Source organism: Gobius niger (genome assembly GCF_951799975.1).
Source record: "Gobius niger genome assembly, chromosome: 9".
NCBI classification, from domain to species: domain Eukaryota; kingdom Metazoa; phylum Chordata; class Actinopteri; order Gobiiformes; family Gobiidae; genus Gobius; species Gobius niger.
The window spans coordinates 11,740,684-11,759,182 of NC_136860.1; the positions used below are offsets into that span (position 1 = coordinate 11,740,684).

At 40.8% G+C, this 18,499-nt stretch overlaps 1 protein-coding gene across 1 annotated transcript in view; it reads left to right on the top strand.

Moving 5' to 3' along the window:
• The window catches only part of mylka (myosin, light chain kinase a), a 72,151-nt gene that overhangs the window by 42,227 nt on the left and 11,425 nt on the right, over positions 1–18,499 (top strand). The window contains exons 18-20 of the mRNA XM_079562821.1: positions 3,673–3,789; positions 6,142–6,201; positions 18,073–18,120. Of these exons, the coding sequence (XP_079418947.1) occupies positions 3,673–3,789; positions 6,142–6,201; positions 18,073–18,120 (225 nt within the window). The remainder of the gene's footprint in view (positions 1–3,672; positions 3,790–6,141; positions 6,202–18,072; positions 18,121–18,499) is intronic.

Sequence of the window (18,499 nt, forward strand, 5' to 3'; positions counted from 1 at the left end):
TTATTCATACGGGTCAAAGCTAATCTTCATAGAAATAAATACAGACATGAATTACGAGCGCTCAACAACTTCAGGTTAGCGGAACTGGCATAGCCACAACATGCAACAAGCCAATATAAAAAAAGTCAATTTGGTGAATGTTTTCTGATTTACAGATGGATGGGTTGTTTCTAAGGCTGGGAGTTTAGCGCGTTAATTTTGATTAATTCATAATGTTCAAAAAGTCCCGAGGTGGAACCTTTCTGTTCGTGCGTTTCTGGTACGACCGGAAATCTGACGTACACACTCACAACAGCGATGGACGATAAAGACACTTCATTTGGCCGACTTGTTTTTTTGTCATTAAAATTGTATTGTTTTTATCATTAGATTACAAAACAAGAGCAAAAACACAAGCAAAAGGGTTTTTGAATTCGAAGTGTTGTTTTTAGTTTGAAACAGGGCTGTCAAACTCTGGTCGCGGGCCGCATATAATAGATAACATTTTTCCAATAAATTAATTATAATAAGCTGTGATTTGGTCAAAGCCCCAACTTGACAGTAGCTTCATTAATAACAACGGCTTACACTTATTTTGCACTTTACAAGCCTGTGTCACAAGTTCCTCAAAGTACTACATAGTCATTATTCATTCACTCCACTCTCGGTGGTGGTAAGCTGTTATTGAAGTCACAGCCGCCCTGGGGCAGACTGTCCATTTACCACGTGGCTATATAATGTGTTGTTCATATCCTGAGCTCTTATTATGTCATTGCCCTCTGCTGGACAAGTGTGGAACTGTTTCCTTTTTTGTTGTTGTTTAATGCCCCCTAGTGGCTGGAATCAGCATTCTGGTTTATAACTCCGCACAGGAATGGGCTAGACTCTTTTTTTTACATACTCTGGAATTTATGCTCTACAGGGCAGGGGCTGGACGGGCTGTATGTTTGACACCCCTGGTTTATTGTGATCAATTATTACAGTTAATATTGAGTCCCCACCACTAGTAATTTCCATTAATGTCTTTGGGAGGGTCCAATGATCTTCCGCCATTCCCTGTGATCTGTTTGTGGAGCACGTCTGGCTCACAGCATGAACATACTGGGTTTTTGATTCCTGGATTATGTGGGGCTTTACTGGGTGGAGTTTGCGTGTTCTCCCTGTTTCTGTGTGGGTTTCCTCTGAGTGTGTCAGCCTCTCCCCATTCTTCTTATACAATACTACAGCTATCCATCTGAAACAAATCCTACAGCTATAGACACACCTAACCATGAACAAAGCTCAATCCAGAACGTATACAGTATGTTTGCACAGTTAAGGAACATTTAATTCCCCTCACTGGAAACGAGCAAAATCTATACAGTTGTGTCTACAAAAGTATGTTCTGGTGAAATGAGGAGTCTAATGATTGCTAAACCCCAGTGTGTAAATACGCGTCCTCTTCAGGCTTGTGTGAGGGAGGTGGTGCAGAGGATTCCCTTTGTGCTTGTGTGTGCTAATCCCCTCTGTTATTTTGGTCAGAGGACAGCCCCGCGTCCACATCCAGCGCATACTGAAGATGACAGGTCACTTTCCAAAGGTCATTGGCCCCAAAACATGTTCTGGACCGTTTGTGTACGTGCATGTAGGATATGAGGTGGTTTCCCCATGAGGCCTATACTGTATAAGTGCTTATCATACGCTCTTAAAGGGAGACGTTGGAGACGTTTCTTAAGTTAAATCCTCTAAAGCCTCTTGAAGACATTTGTGCAAAAGAGAAAACAAAAAGCATGATGCAGGCAAACATTGCTGTGCTGTGTTGGCTCCTGAAAGGCTTGAAATGTGCTGGGAAGAATTGTGAGGTTCGGAATGCAATCAGAAGAAAATCCGTTTTGCAAAATAGAGGCTTGTCTCATTGGTCAACATAGGAGGATGCTAGACTCGATTAGTCGCTGAGATCCGGGAAGAAGGGACTTAATAAAAAAATGATACAGTGTATATATATTATTACTTACTTTACATCAAAATGCAAGACCAGGTGGTGGATTTTGCACATTTTATATATTTTGTAATACATTTAGACTTCCAGACTATCACTTTAATGCCACGCTCGGCTCGCTCAACTGGGTAAAACAACGGTGGAACTCAAAACAAGCTTCCTGACTTCCGCTCCTAACTGCGGAAATTATCTGAATTGTTCATTTATTGTCTAATGTGAGCTTTTTGGTTAAACTCTGCTACTTCATTGAGTTCAGTGTGAGCTGTTATTGTTTTCAGAGTAACATAATTCCAAGAGAAATGCCCAGCATTAATGCTAGCAAAAAGAAAATTGACGTGATATTTGATAAAACCCTACAAACAAATGTTTAACTCGGCTAAATGCTAATGAGTGGCAAAAGACCGTTTTTATTTGCTGACATCAAACACTTTCTGACATAAAAATGCACATAAACACAAACCAACTGGGAACGGCACATCTTGTGAAAACAAGCTTCCCGGTTCACATGATCCAGTTGATTGCTGTTGCAGTGATAGAATGCTAACTGTCATGCTGTTGCTATATTATAACACCACTCGCATAACCTCTATAGAGAAATTTGTCCTTCGCATTTCACCCATCCTTCATTGCCACTGTACTGGGAAACCAGGGGAACCATCTCCAGATATTCAGCTTGGCTTGATCAGAAGCACCTAGCTGAAGGTTTTGGCTATGTTGTATATTTTAGGTCAATAACCAACCAGGTTGAATGTGCAAGTCAAAAAAGGCCCTGGAAATTAAACCTGTGATCCTCTGTATGGTTTGGTCCCTGTACACAGTAGTAAATTTCAATGATTTTGGATTAAAATAGGTGGGAACTCAGTATTTTATGCATAGTTCAGACACTATAGAGAAGGAATATTTCATCCTCTTCAAAAGGCAACGGCCTAAACAACTGCAGCATTTACGATTTGCTCATTTCAACTATTCAATCTGTCATTATGTTATAATCAGCTTCCAACCATAAGATACTATTTTTTCCCCTTTGTTCGTGTGTTGTGCAGTGACTACAGTTGCCTTTGTTGTGCTACAGTGGGGGGAAAAAGTATTTGGCCAAAATCCAATAGAATGTCTATGTGAAACTGACCAAATACTTTTTTTCCCCACTGTATATGAATGGGTTGCCATTCATGGCTGAGAGTATTGTTGTAAATTTAGACCAGATTAGACCGCATTAGAAGTAAACACAGCCTCTGCTGTGTCAAGTGCACCATGGGAATGATTTTCATTCAGCTTTTTTTGGACTAGGGGGCCATGCTGATCTACTGGCCAGACATAAGACATGTTTGTGGCAGTACTTGGTCATCCAGGCCATCGTGCTGTAAAATAATGTTTACAGCTTTTGATGTTGTTGGTGTCAAACTCCCAACAAGCCCATATGAACAGGCGCTTGTAGACCTCCAATAATTGAGGTCTATAAACATTTTTGAGCACCATGGCACTGATATTTTACATTTTTAAATTTCAAAATATGTCTGTATAAAAAAACAAGCTTTCATTTTTAACAAACGGGATGCTATCAAATCAACAATCCCGTAAAGAACACACCTTGAGTGCAGAACTGATCTGAATCGGTCCAGCGATGGTATTATGGGGTTTGAAAATGTCTAGATGGCTTCAGGAACAAGGGTTTTGTGAGCGTCGTTGATAACTGCCTTGTTGTGTTGTGTTTGCAGGCGGACTGTGCTCCCTGACCATAGGCAAAGCCCTGCCGGAGGACGAGGGCCAGTACAAATGTATAGCAGAGAACTCCACAGGCAAAAGCGAGTGCTCCTGCATGGTGCTGGTGGACGGTAAGGACATCACCACACAACCTGCATGATACATGCTTTGGGCTTTGTTTGGCATTAGACAGTCTGTTACATTGGAATCCTATACTTTTAATTGCTTCATTATTAATCTTTCAATAATTATTCCAAAACAATCAACTTTAAAATGCACCAATATTTTGTTCATGACCGACTCTAAACAACTTCAAAATTCTATGCAAATCAATAGCTAATGGTCTGTTTATTTTGTAAAATACAGCGACATGTTATTGTTTATTGTAAATTTTGCCAACAACTTTAGGAAATCATTGCATTCAGTTGAAATGTAACACTGCAGACGAAACTTTGAAAATGTGCGGGCATTGACCAGTGGAAAACAACAAATCCGTCATTTTAGGGAGTTCTAGCAAACATTATCATTAGCTAAAAACAATACTGTGTAAAAAAGAGTGGTGAAAAGAGTCCGTTTGCTACTGGGTCATTACTGGTCAATACACACTGTAGTGATTAATTCCTTTAAAATGAAAAATAACTCAAGTATTATTACATCAAAATCAAACTTTTCTTTGCATTTTACATCAGTTTAAACCAAAAAGACTTGTTCTTTTAAATAGTTGTATCATCTGTGAAACAGAGCCATGTGTGTCCCCGTCCTGTGCTCAGCTGTGAAAAGTGGGCGGGGCAAACAGGCACTGTTTCTGTGAGCACCAGGCTCTGAGTCCACACTACAATTTTCTGTTCACAACAAAAACAGGCCAGACGACGAATGTCTGTTTATTTCACTCATTGACATTAAGCTCCAGTTCTACAGCGTTGTTACACCTAAAGTTTGTGCAGCACCTCACGCTAACACCACCGCATCATATGTGGAAAAGAAGCGATCTAAATGCAGGCGCAGCATTTATCTGTTAGCCTTGTAATGATCCAGAAATGAGACATGGACAGGGGGCGGAAGGAGCACAAAGTCAGACCCATGCAAGCGAGAGGAGTGTGGGGAGCAGAAGCAACAGTCCTTGCTCAGCCCGGCTTCAGTCTGAATCACTTAAACCTGCGGAGACTGGACACCACTTCCGTACAAGTAAAAGAGATTAAGTTGATCAGAAACTCACTTTCGTTGCGGGAAGTTGCGGAGTTAAGGACTAGTTGTGAAGGGAATTGTGAAATATTGAAATAGTTGAGGGAAAATTGCAGGCTTTTGGAAAAATTGCAATACCGCACTGATTATCGCAGAGTTTGCTTGATTTTACGTTGTGATTGCAAGATCGCAAAATCCTGGAGGGATTGGTTTTAGGCACTAAACCCTGCAGTTGGGTGATTGTCTTGAGTGAAGATGCCTCTCTGGTCTCAGCTGCTCCAGTTTCCTGTAATTAGCCCAAATTCAAATTCTTTATTTATCAAACCAGTTCCTGGAAGAGGCTCATTAGCAGCAGAGCTTACGGGAACGGCATTAAGCACAAGCGAACATGACTTTTTATATCAACATGTGAGTCAGACATTAGCACATTTCATTATCATTGTGCGTAGTGCAGGGGTCCAACTTGTAGATCAGAAATATCTCTTTACATGTAGCTCCCTATTCATAACACACAAGTGCACAGTGCTTGTGTAGACAGCACTATGCACTTTCACACGAGTTTGAACACAATCTGAGAAAATGTAGGCCAGAGTTGTAAAGTACTGTTGAACTTTTTCGTACTTGTTATGCACCTTTTGCTTTATTTGTCGCCGAAGCTTGTTGTTGAGGTCACAGGAAGAATATCTCTACTGTGTTTTTACTATGGGAGTGGCAGTGGCTTTGGTTGAGTGTTTGCCCTTCCTCCAATGTGCAAACAGTTGCTGCGTCCTTGGGAAAAGAGGCAAACACAACTGGCCTTTGGATACAAGCGCCGTGATTGTGCGATTGGCAGAGGAGCCGCAGATGGAGACGCCTCGTTTTTTTTGTCATGTTTGCGTGTTTTCCTTAAACCAGGGGCATGAGCAAGTTCTAGGACTTTGTGACCAGGAAATTGTTAGATTTAAAAGGCTGCTCTACTTTTCCTGTTTTGGCGTTTATTTTTTCTGTGGTTACTTTGAGTAAAACGAGCGCCGGAGTGCACGGGACTCGCTATCTACCACGCTAGACTTAAGCTTTACTGACAAAAACGTCTTGGAAACGGCTGTCTGCTCGTTTTGGCTCAGCAAACCTGTATTTCACTGTGAACTTTTAAGATCCAAATTTGACAGGACAGGCCCACTCAAGTCCACTTTGAGAGCTGTAGTAAAAATCTTCCCATTTCTCCCCAAGAACAAATTGAAACATGAACCGCCCCGGGCAAGATTAATTGACGATTTTAATCCACCCTCGTCTCTCTTTCTCCTCTTTTTTTTTTTTTGCAGACCCTGCCGAGAACTCCCCGGCTGACAAGAAGTCCAAGAAGGCGACTCCGACCTCCGAGAGTGAGTTTCCAAAATATGCAGCTGCAGACCCTTTCCTTTTGTCCCAATATGGCCGTGCGGGCTGGGATGGCTGGTTCCCACACACACATGAACGCAGATGGGGGCTATTTCGGTGTGCTCTGTGTATCATTGGAGCCATCAGAGCGTATATCACTGTCAGGTTATTATTCCTACCTTCGGACGATAAGACCAACGTTTCCCATCAGCGTCAGGGATGCTACCCCTCCCCTCTCCCCCCACCTCCTCCACATTATACCTCAGACAGAGAGTGGCTCACGTGTCTTACAGGCATTCCTTCTGGACATTTCGAGTGATAAGGCTTGCAACGAGAATGCACAAGTGGACGGTGGTGGGACAAGTGTTGCACAGGCTGCAGGAATAAGGAGGATAGCTTATTTCACTCTTTGCACAAGTTGATGTAGTAGCGTGATCTGCCCTGGCAACAAGAACAGCCCTCAAAGCGAAGAAACCGCTCCATGCAGAGGTTGCTTGATTGGTTTTGATCACAAGTAGCCAAAGATTAGGTTTAAATACACTTTCAGGATGTTTTATTTTGAGAACTCACTGCATGGATTTGGTTGCTCTTGGGAAACAGTGACCCATAACCTGGGATGAGCCGCAGGTTGGCTTTTAACGTTTTCATGTTTAGTCAGACAGCGGGATGTTCTGAAATTCCAGTCAGAAAGACCAGATGGTATTAGTAGTTGTACTGAACATGCGCAGACTGAATAGTGTGAATACTGTGAATAGTTTGGTGATTCTGCTCAGGTGTTCTCATGTCTGTCCCTGTCTCACCTGCTAAGAGCAACATCTACATTGAAGTGACCCAAACTAAGACCAAGCTTGACAGCAGTGCACAGTCTAGCTGGATGTTGTCAACAAAATGTCCCAGTTCGAATGCCGTGTGGTGGCAGTCTCTGATAGCATGTGAAATGTATTCTCAGAGAGTCACGTTTTATTTTTTTAATTTTCTTTATTTTTCAAGCTTGTGTATTTATCATGCATGTTGACAAAACTGGGCGCATGAAGCATGACGCCCAATTGGGTCCCACAGCTCAAAAACACAGTGGAAAAGTTCTCCCTCCAGTATCCAGTTGATTCGCTGATCAGCTGACAAAGGCAGGCCAATTATAGTGCGGCGAGTGCGGCAACAGCTAGATGCCGACTTGACAAACGCAATTGTAAAAAATGAGCGTCATGGACCTCCAGAGACTGCCATCTATGGTCCGCGAAAACCTGCTCGACCACTCCTGACAAGAGATTATTGTGTTGGTGTGAAAGGGCCTTTACAGGCAGCTGCAGGATGTGTCATTATTCGCTCACGTTGGACTCGTGATGGTGCGTCTCTGCTGTGGGTGGGCATTTGTAGTTTTGCGTGTGAGTGAATGTGAAAGGAGAACATGTAATTGGTGTGGACAAATCTGTACAACTGTTCACACTGTGGGTGTGCATTGCATTCAAACCCGGGATGAGAGCGTCTTGGTGTGGCCTTTCTGCTTGTGGTTTACAAATAGATCATGTCAAAAGTGCTTCTTTCTATCCTCATCTGTCCTCAGTCTCTGAGGTCGATGTAACTTTGTTTTTGGCATCTTATCGCGCTTGTGTTTGAAGTGGCCTCGGGCTCTAATCCAGGGGTGTCTCTGTTCTCCTTCAGTGGTGTGAACGCTCATGCTCATCAACACTGGAGAACTGCTCATCCCTCCTGTAATGACTCCAGCCAAGTGTTAACCGCTTCATCACGAGGACTTATTTCCACCCTCAAGTGTGGTTCTGCCCCTGAGCAACAACTGATATCCTCATAAAGTCACATCACGTTTTCCTCTATGGGCAGCATTTCACTATTCAAAAGAGATACTAAAAGTATATACATTTTTACATGTGTTATCACTTTGAACACTTGGGAGAAGAGCTGCAAATATGACAATTGCTTGCAGTGTTGATTTCGGTGTTGATTTCCATTTATTTTGCTGGCAGTATGCTGCTGGTGTGTTTCTGTTGTGGATTGCACGCCTGAAGGAAATCGTGTTGCAGCAGAGAGGATGAGGACTGTGCTCCCTGACCAGGACAGCTCATTCTGCAAAAGTGCAAAACGGCCCCATTGAGCTGACTGTTGTCCTTTTTGTATGAATGTTAATACACTGTCATATATTGTTGTTGTATGAACCACAGCATGGCAAGTCCAAGACAAATTGAAGTATAATTAGGAAGTCCCAATCCGCTTTTTTGAGCTGCCAATCCGATTCAATATTTTAGCACTTCATGCTGGCCGATACCGATCCAATACTGATCCGATACAGCCTTTTTGTATTTTAAAATTTGTATATATTATATATCGTATATTATATAGGCTATATTAATAATTTATCTTCTGCTACATACTGTATTCGACTATTGCAGGCCTCTCTTAGCTCTTTAGCTTTGAATTTTAAATTGAAAGGTAATGTTAGGTGATATAAAGGCTAAAATGGGCGTTTTGTAACAGTTTTGTAATTGCAGAATTTTAAGCCCCTTCACAAAACAACAGGAAAGCACTATATTATAGTTTCAGCTCTATCTGCATCAAAGGCCATTCAGGTCTATTTCATTATGTTTAAGGTCTGTAAAAGACATAAACACTAGTAGTGCTAATTATTATGCATAAACAAAAGTGTGCAGCCTCTCATCTCTGCTCTTGGACTAATTTCTTTCTGACTCCTCTGTAGAAGCTAAATGACAGCCCTGCAAAGGTAACAGGGAACTTCTCTCTGCCATCATTATGTTTCTGATTGTCCTCAGTGAATGTTCAAGCGGCAGGTTTGCAGTAGTAGCGTAGCTTAGTGATAAAATCCCCGGATCGGCTACCTATACCGATACTGAATAGCGGATCGGGACATTCCTAATTATAATACATTGCTTGTCTTATTGTTCTATGGTTCTATTCGCAATTTCTATCTCTAATAATCCGTAGTTTTTCCATCACAGTAACTGGTCTCGAAACATTTCTCTCGGATGTGTACACTTTTTGCCATTTTTATCGCTACAACTTTCAGCCATTTGTTTCTCCAGTGCCCATCAAGGGTTCCAGACGGACTTCTCTACATCTTCAGACATTTGTTTATCATAAGGTTGCATAAGCCTCAGAGGCTGAAGCAGAAGGAAAGTGCATATTTGTGGATAAAGATATTTACCTCACTTTGACTGGGCAACGTTATGTAACACATGGAAGACGGCCAAAGCACATCTCTCATCAGATGGTCTTATTCCGCAGATATGGCATTTTTAATCTGAGGCTGACCCTAACGCAGGTCTAAGTCATTCTAAAGGACGCTCATTTAATCCGTGATAGACAGCCAAGATTATCAGGATCCAGCAGAGCAGTGGATTGAACATTTCATAAATCCACCATTTTGTAGATGTGGTCACAAAAACTGCAAGTACTGAAGAAATGAGGACGGCGAGGCGTGGTTATGAGGCGTGGGGGTCAGCAAGTGGTCAGTGCATTTCCTGTCTCCGCTTTTGTTTATTTATGTGTCCCCACTGTGCACGGAGTATATTTTGAATTTCGCATTTGGGTTAGTTAATAAGGACAACTTGCTTACTGTGCCAATATCGAAAAGTATTTTGCATGTAACGGCAAGCATACTTTTCCATACGGTCACAGTGAGTTGTAGTTGTTGTTTGGCCTCAAGGCAAAAAAAAATTACTTTACTGTAGTTGTCTTGGCATCAATTCCACACACAATTCCAGCAACAGCTATGCCTTGTCTCCTGTCTTTCGCGTTCACAAATAATCTGTTGCTCCACTATCGAGTCCCATCCACTCCTCTTTGCTGGGGTCACTTTAGGCTGCACCTCTCGTGGGACATGTCTGACATTCTGCGTCCCCTCAGCGTGACCCGAACATTACGCCGTAAATCTGTGCTGCCGTAGCCTTTTGGTTGGAGGTTTGGTTCGCAGTGGAAAAAGTGCACCTTATCTTTATGATCCAGGATAAGCCCCCCCTCTCGGTCTGCTGCCTGTGTGAGTGAGCGTGTTTACAACCGCGCTGGCTCACGTTTCTGAAATCCGAGAGAGGGCCGCTGAATAAACATGCCGGCATCAGCCTGAGCATCATTCACAGATGGGCTCGGTGGAATAATGGAGCTAGCTTGAATATGCTATTGTAATAAGCTAATGAGGACAGTGCAGAATTGTTTCCCTTGTGGTACGACAAAAACCACAACACCTAAAGGAAATCAGAGTGTACTTTTAACAAGAAGCAGTAAGGAAATGCAAAGTCAATTCTATCCACTCTAATGAATTGGAATCCAACAATATGAGAGGCCTTGATGTTGTTTCCAGTGTGTTTAGTACCTACATAACCTCGAGTTTAGTTTGCCTGTTAGGCTGCTGTACTTAATTATAACTTCTTCTTAGGCTACTCCTGTGTTACCAATGATAAACGTCTATAAATAGCTTTTCTTTGCTAATTAGATACAATCTAACCCCGCAAAAAACAACTTCTTGATACCAATAAACGTATAAATAATAGCACAACAAATCAGCTTCTCTGAGCTTGATTAGTCTATATATACTGACAAACTACAGCAACAGCCCACAGTAAGAGGCATCAGCAGCATGCTAACGTCTTAAAACAGTTGAGGTCGTTCATGATCTTTGTCAATAATAGTGGCAGGTACATGTTATGTTGACTGGAAGGTTCTGTCGATGGCATCAAAGTTGTTGTTAATTCATGAGTTTGGATTAACAACAACTTTGGTTTAACCCATTTATATCGTTAAACAGTATCACAATATTTAAAAAATAAAACAACAACAGATAAACTTTCTTGATATGCAGGTATGCAGTACCATTGCTCGGCATAAGATAGTAATTCCCTCATTTAAAGCAGTACTAAGTAACTCTTGCCCCTAGAGGCCATAAGTGCCACTGCAGGTGTCGTAGCATGTTGCGATTTTTTAACTTATTAATTGTCTGTGAGAGTAAATACTACACTATCAGAAAAGGTGAAGGGAGAGAGGGATATTGTACATCCAATTACACAATGGAAATATTTTCACTCAAACTTGGCTGTGCATACTGTTTACAGTGGCGCTAGCCCGCAGTTAGCTTTGCCCGTTAGCCTGTTAGCTTCTTCTTCGTGATTCTATTAGTGTGTATTGGTGGCTCCGGTCTGGTGGCAGTCAAGTTGCAATTGCGTTTTTTTGGCCAGAGACACAACACAGGGAGATGAAAGACCCCCAATCATCCCATTAACACTTGTATTACCCCCAGAGGGACTATGAAAAGGATTTATTAAGGTAAACAAGTTACTTAGTACTGCTTTAACACTGGCTCTTCCAAATCCCCCCCAAATGGCTCCGCATTAAAGCTAGGTAATCCTGACCATGAAATCAAGCTGATAATCTGGATCTGGTCCCTGGGCATAGCTCTTCGATATAGTCTACCTCAGTCTTAAAGTGGACATAACATGCTCAAGTCAATAGTGGCTCATACATATTCTCTTGGGCATCTCGGCCTCAGTCTTTTATGTTTTCGGATTTAAAATAATATCTGTGTATGGAAAAGACATGTTGGGAGCAAAGACTGTCATCACCTGTGAATTTGTGATCAAACAGTAAATACAAGCGTTTTTTTTATGCTAGCGGCATTGGCAACAAATCAATGGCACCTTGATGAACACACTTTGAGCACAGAATACAGGAAGTTCAAGCACTTTCTGCTGCAGGACAAGAGACTGCCTCAGTGAACAGGAAATGCTACTCCGGGTATGTTTTGCATATACGGTAACAACAAAACAACAAACATAACATTGCATGATATTCTCCCTTGCAAACTTACAGTACAACCAGCATCTTCTTGAAATCACTTGAACCCCCTCCTCTCATGTGTCCCTGGTTTGCCGCTGTACATGCGTGTGATGGAGCCCCGGCCTCTCTCTGACACTCTCTCGCGCTTCCTTATAAGGCCGTCTTTCCTCCGCCGGGGCGCAGACTGTTTTCCCTCCGAATGGCTCGCTCAAACACGGCTCCGCTCTCCTTTTAAGCAGCGCGCCCTCCGCAGCCTCCGGGCCCTATTTTGGAAGAGCCCCGTGCATCTCCAAAGGCCTATGAATGTATCGTCCTCCTTGTTAAAATCGCTTATGTAAATGTTCACGCGGGCCGAGCAGGGCACACGACCGCACTTACGAGCCTGTTAAAATGAAACTTGGTGAACTTGGCAATGCGAGGTTTGTTATGACAGCTGACGATGTTAACTTTTTTTTTTCTTTGAAAAAGCTTAAAGTGCATATGACACATGGGACACAATTTTTGCTAAAACATAGTTAGACAATTTTATTTTTAAAAATGTAATATTTGACAATTCTTGTTATGTTTATAGTTTCACTTCCTTGTTGGACACCGACAGGAAGTGACATAGACAGAGGCACACAATTTTAAACTGTTGCCGCGCCGACCAAGTTATGTCAACGGGAAATGAGTCAAACTGCTATGGCTCTTTACCTCTATCTATGTCACTTCCTGTCCGTCTCTTAAAAATTCAAATAAAAATAACTTTTCTTCTCAACATTTCATTAAATGCTGAATAAATGCTGAATACTGAAATAAAATGATAATTATATCTTACAACAGATGTTATCCATTTTAATAACATCTGTTGACGTCAAAAGTATTAAAACCTGTCATATGCACTTTAAAGTGTACTAAGTAGTCGCCTATTGTGCAGGTTTTGGGTTGTCATGATAATGACTATATCGATTTATCGTTCAATAAATGACAGATGAACAATACATTACAATATGTTTTTTGGCCCAATATTTATCAGGTGTACATTGCCCCCAAATTTTCTAATGTAAAGCTTTATCTTTCACCCAAAGTAAGTTGTTTCTCATTGTGTTTCATGTTCATTGTGGGATATTTTATGATTAAGTATTCTTTAAACAGAGCGTAACTGTCATTTTCAAGCTTTAGAAGTAGTTTCGGCTGCATTATAGTCTTCAATAATATCGTTTATCATGGACTGTTTAAAGAGGTGGAGGCTGATATTTCTACTGCTGTGTTGGAGATGTGCAAAGAGGATTTGTTGTAGAAAAAGGCTTGTGACCTGTTGGAAAACAAATGTAGCTGGCTGTTGAGGGGGCAACACAGTCTTTCTGGTAAAATCATCAGATTTATTTGTAAAGAACCAAGTTGTTGGTGGACACAGAATATGATTGAAGACGTAACCCACTCCTATGGGTTGTAATTTTGACTTGTTGCAATTAGCACATTTCAAAAGCTGCAGTGAATATATATTATATATTATATACAGTAATGTTAGGGCCTCTGGTGTGTAAAATGTGCATCATGAACTGAATCTTGAGTTGTAAGTCAGGAGAAAATAGCCATATAATCCTCTGCACACATTCTCAATTCATTCCACTGTTTATTAGTGTTTACTGGCGCTGGTGGAAAAGGCCGACCTGTGTCTCCGCTGAACCGGTGCCCTGGCTTGGCTTCGGGATTCGGAAGATATTTGCTGGACAACTTCCAAAACGTTTACTGCAATCACCGCTGCTCTTCACCTTGAGCCATCTCCTCACAGCTGCTGTTTTTTTTTCTTTTTTTTTCAAGTTATATGCTTGAAAGTATTGAGATGGTTCACCTGTTAAATAGGTTTGTTCAAGAGGTTGTAGGATTTTGGTTAGACAGCCTGATGCTGCTTCAATCTAATGCAATTTCAAGGTGGGATTATCATGGACAGTGTAAACCAATTTGCACAAATGCAAGGTTTGACCAGTTGATCTCCTTCAGTCGAAGTGGAGACCGCTGTGGATAACATGCAAATCCAGTGGCATGGCACGAAAAGTGTCTTTTTTTTCCTTTTGAAGAAAAGCTTTAAGAGCAGCCAGTTGCTCTTCTCTTTCAAAACTGGAAGCAATTAGCAAAGTCTCTGCAGAGTCTCTAAACTGTGACCTTAAATCAAGCACTATATTTGCCTTAAAACTGTGAATCTTGTAGACCAGGGCTTGACAAACACATTTTTGACTGTGGCCGATATTCAGCTCCCACCGCTGGTTGTGAGCCACATATAATGTAAACAGGAAAATACTATTTTTCAAGCTACTGTTGTGGCCAGACAGGGGCAGACTGACCATTTACCACGTGGCTATAATGTGTTGTTTTTATCATGATCTCTTCATGTCAGTGCCCTCTGCTGGACATGTGTGTTTAATTCTTAACCTTTTTTATCTTGGCTGTTCCCTTGTGGCTGGAGTAAGTATACTGGTTATTTCTTTAAAAATTAACTCCTCCGCACAGGAATGGGCTGGATGTCTAACTTTTTAAATTATCTCAGGCCTTATGTTTGACACATGTGTCGTAGACTTGTGAGGTGGGTATGGTAATCTCTCCAGGAAATTTTTCAAGGAATTTGCCATATATTTATTTATTTTTTAATTTATTTATTAATTATTATTATTTTTATTTTTATTTATTTTTTGGGGGGGGGGTTCATTGTAATCTGATTGTTATTAGATTGAATATTTACACATGATCCAAGTAAGATATTCTTGATAATCTATGAGAGAAATATCATTTCAAACCATTCACATGGTTTGACAAATAAAAAATCTTGAATCTTGAATCTTTTTTGAAGTTCAAGTCGTGGCATTATGGGTCAGTTATGTGGCTGATGCGTCTTGTCTAATAATATAGTTTCAGACAGTTTCTTCACATTTCATTAATATTCATTGTGGGTGTATTGTGGCAAGTTTTCATTACGTATGCAGCAGTTTGGTTCAATATCCTTTACACCATAAATGACGTGTACATTGATCAGGGTGAAGCAATACAGCACTTGAAAAATCCTCACGAATGTTGGATTGCAATATAATGTACCCACACAAAACATGCACTGAGCCGTACTTGAAATGCATAAGAGTGGTTTTGTCTATTTCAAGTACTTTGCTTAGATATGGACATGATGATTTCAGTTAAGAGCCTAACTTTCCTAATGCTTTGCTAACATCCTGGTTCTTCAAAAAGATGAGTTTATAACCACAATTCACAGTTTTCAGGAAGCAATACTGTCACTGTCATGTAAACAACAACGATTGCTAGTTCATGATGGATAAAAAGATTTTATATTTATTTATACAGACAAAAATCCGACATAGTGCCTTTGTTGTATAATGACAAAGCACCTTTACCTTTAAATCACAATTTTATTTAATTGCTGTATCATGATGTATTGCAGAATGTTTTCTAATGTTACGCTACTCAAATGTCAGGTGTGGGGTTTAAATTACTTGAATTGAGAATATTAATCTTGTTTTGAGCGGTTTTGACGAATGTTGACTTTTGTCCTGATCAAAATTACTTTGCTTTGCTTGATGAAATTACAGACTTGTTCTAAGGTTATCTTGCTTGAAATAAGAAAGTAAAACTGCCAGTGGGACAAGTCTAATTCTTACCCCACTGGCAAATTTTTTTATCTGAAATGAACGCAAAATGTATTGAATCGAAGCAAATGCACAACTAAATCTTAACAAGTCAAAACAATACAACAAAAGAGACTGTATTTCCTGGCCTTGTTCCTACATTAGCTAATCACGTCCTCTATCATCGCCTCTCAACAAATCATGCTTCACACCCTTCCTCCTCCACCAGCCTCCTCATGTCTGCATCTATACCTCCTCAGAGAGGTTTTCCACTGACAAATCCACACTGTTCTCCCTTCACCATGTTGTTGACCCCTCTGCCTGTACAGAGGCATAGCTTATCCATACCATAAGCCCTGCATATGGCCCCGTGACCTGTATAAAGGGTCTTATCATCACTCTATTCATCATATTGAAGTTGGTGTGAGTGTGACGACACGGCGTAGATACGATCATCCTGGTCTGTACTTAGAAAGGGTTTGGTGATGACAGAGGCACAGAGAGAGACCACCATCTATCTCACAACAGCTTGTCCCACTCATGTCTTGCTATATATATATATACACGCTACTATCTAATACACAGCTTGTGTATCTGCATCCATGGGGCAGCAGTAACTTACTTCCTTACTGTCTGTACTGAGTTTAGTAACGGTTACAGTATGTGTATATTTTTTGTTGTTTTGGCACTCATGTTGATTGTCACTAGAATGCAAATACAGCCCCATGCCATCCTTAAAGGTGCACTATGCAACTTTTTATGTAAAAAAAAAAGTGGATGTTAGTGCGTATTTGAACCTGTAGTGACCCAGCAGCCGTTTGGGTGTTGGCATAGCGCCTTGGTCCGTGGTTGTGTATACAAAACCTACCAGAAACCATAAAAAACATGGAATAAAATGTGTCCTGCAGCATCATGGAGCCACTGAGCACTAAGCTAACCACCACTTGGAGACTGAAAGGTCAAATGGGCACAAATATGAACTTTTTTTTTTTACATTAAAAGTTGCATAATATTATGTTGTTTTTTAATTTTTAATTTGATTCCCACATTATATAACTGAAAATTCCCTTTATATTTGGAAGGAATTGAGGGCTTGTGCTTCACAGCTAAAAGGTCCCGGGTTCATTTCCCACCGAGACAGGGTCTTTCTGTGTGGAGTTTGCATGTTCTCCCCGTGTCTGCGTAGGTTTCCTGCATGTACTCTGGTTTCCCCTACCACTAAAAACATGTAAAACAGGTGAATGCTTCAGACAGGTGATTCTGACCATCAGCCTGGCCCCGGGCGTGTTAGTGCCGCCGCCCACTGCTCCCAGCGGCGTCGAAGGATGGGTCAAATGCAGAGGAACATTTCGTTATACAGTTGATGTATATTGACAAATAAAGCAACAAGAAGTTTGGGATTTAGCTTTGAATGTTGCATTAGAACAGTGGTTCTCAACCTTTTGGAGCCGCGACCCCCATTATAACCGGTAAAGGGGTTCGTGACCCTCCGTCCGGGTCACACCTTGAGAAATAGGAACATTAGCCTACATAATTAAATAAATAAGAAAAAAAAAAAATGGCTGAAATATAGTTCATCAAACTATGAACAAATAATGGCACTTTGGTAAAATAGCAAACACATGCTACACTAAAACATTAGAGTATATGCTAATGAAAATACGTATATTTTATCTAAATGATCTGGCGACCCCCCAAATTTGTCTCGCGATCCCCTTGGGGGTCCTGACCCCCAGGTTGAGAATCACTGCATTAGAAGATGTTAGGTGTTACACAGTCTAAAATGGGCATTTTACATTATAGTGCATGACAGAGTGAAGTACAAGATATTATACTTAGAAGGCAGATTACATAGATAGATACATAGATTACATTAATAAAGCATAAATATTATAAGTTTAGAAGTGAAGTGTGCAGATACAATAACTTCAACTTCAGGTTTCAGCCTAGATTTGAACATAGTCAGAGTTTAGACCTGTGTCATAAAGATGAAACACGGCCTCAGCATGTTTAGTCTTGACTCTGGGATGATGGTTCATATGGTGCTAACATGTCAGAGATGTTGCCCATGGAGAGACTTGTCCACAAGCGGAGCTACGTCAAAGTTGCTTTATGGAGAAAGCTCAGTTTGCCTGAGGTCTCTTAAAAAAAGAATCCATTTTAGAAAGTGCTGTGTTTATGTTTCCATAGAGGGGCTGGGCTAAGAGAATTCCACATTTTGTTTAAAGACGTTTATTTAAAGCCTGTACATTTTCATATTTCAGATGGAGATTCTTCCCTCACATCTTTCTGAATGTAGGGCTATTTTTGGGACAGCCATATAAGGGCAACAGGACTGTCTGTTTCTCCTGCATTCTTCTGCCGCTGCTGCTCCTCTCTGTATCGCACTAAAAGAAAAAAACATGTGAAGCGCGTCCTCCCTCTGACCTCCAGTATAATGTTAAATGGCTTTTTTTGTCTTTTTTTAAACAGGTGAAGCCAGGATAAAGAAGCCAACACCGAAAACGCCTCCAAAACAAGGTATGAGGTATTAAAAAAAAAAGCATGTTTACCTAGGTTTCCTCCGGATGCTTCGGCTTCCCCAACCACTAAAAACATGTGCAATAGGCCAGGGTGAGTGAGAGTGTGTTTAATCAATTTATTAAGTAAATAAATGAACACATTCCACTAATATTGGCACACTCAGAAAACAAAAAATATCTTTGTTTTAACATAATTAAACTTATTAGTTTAACGCACCTTTAAGCAGAGTCTTTGAGGATGTTTTTTTGTTAAGAATGTATTACTTTTACTCTGCTACATTTGAACATTGTGTTTCCGTACAGGGGTGAATTCAGGTTAAATTTTCACATTTTTGAAGCCGCAAAGTCATTTTTATTCCACTTAAGTAACTTTAGCA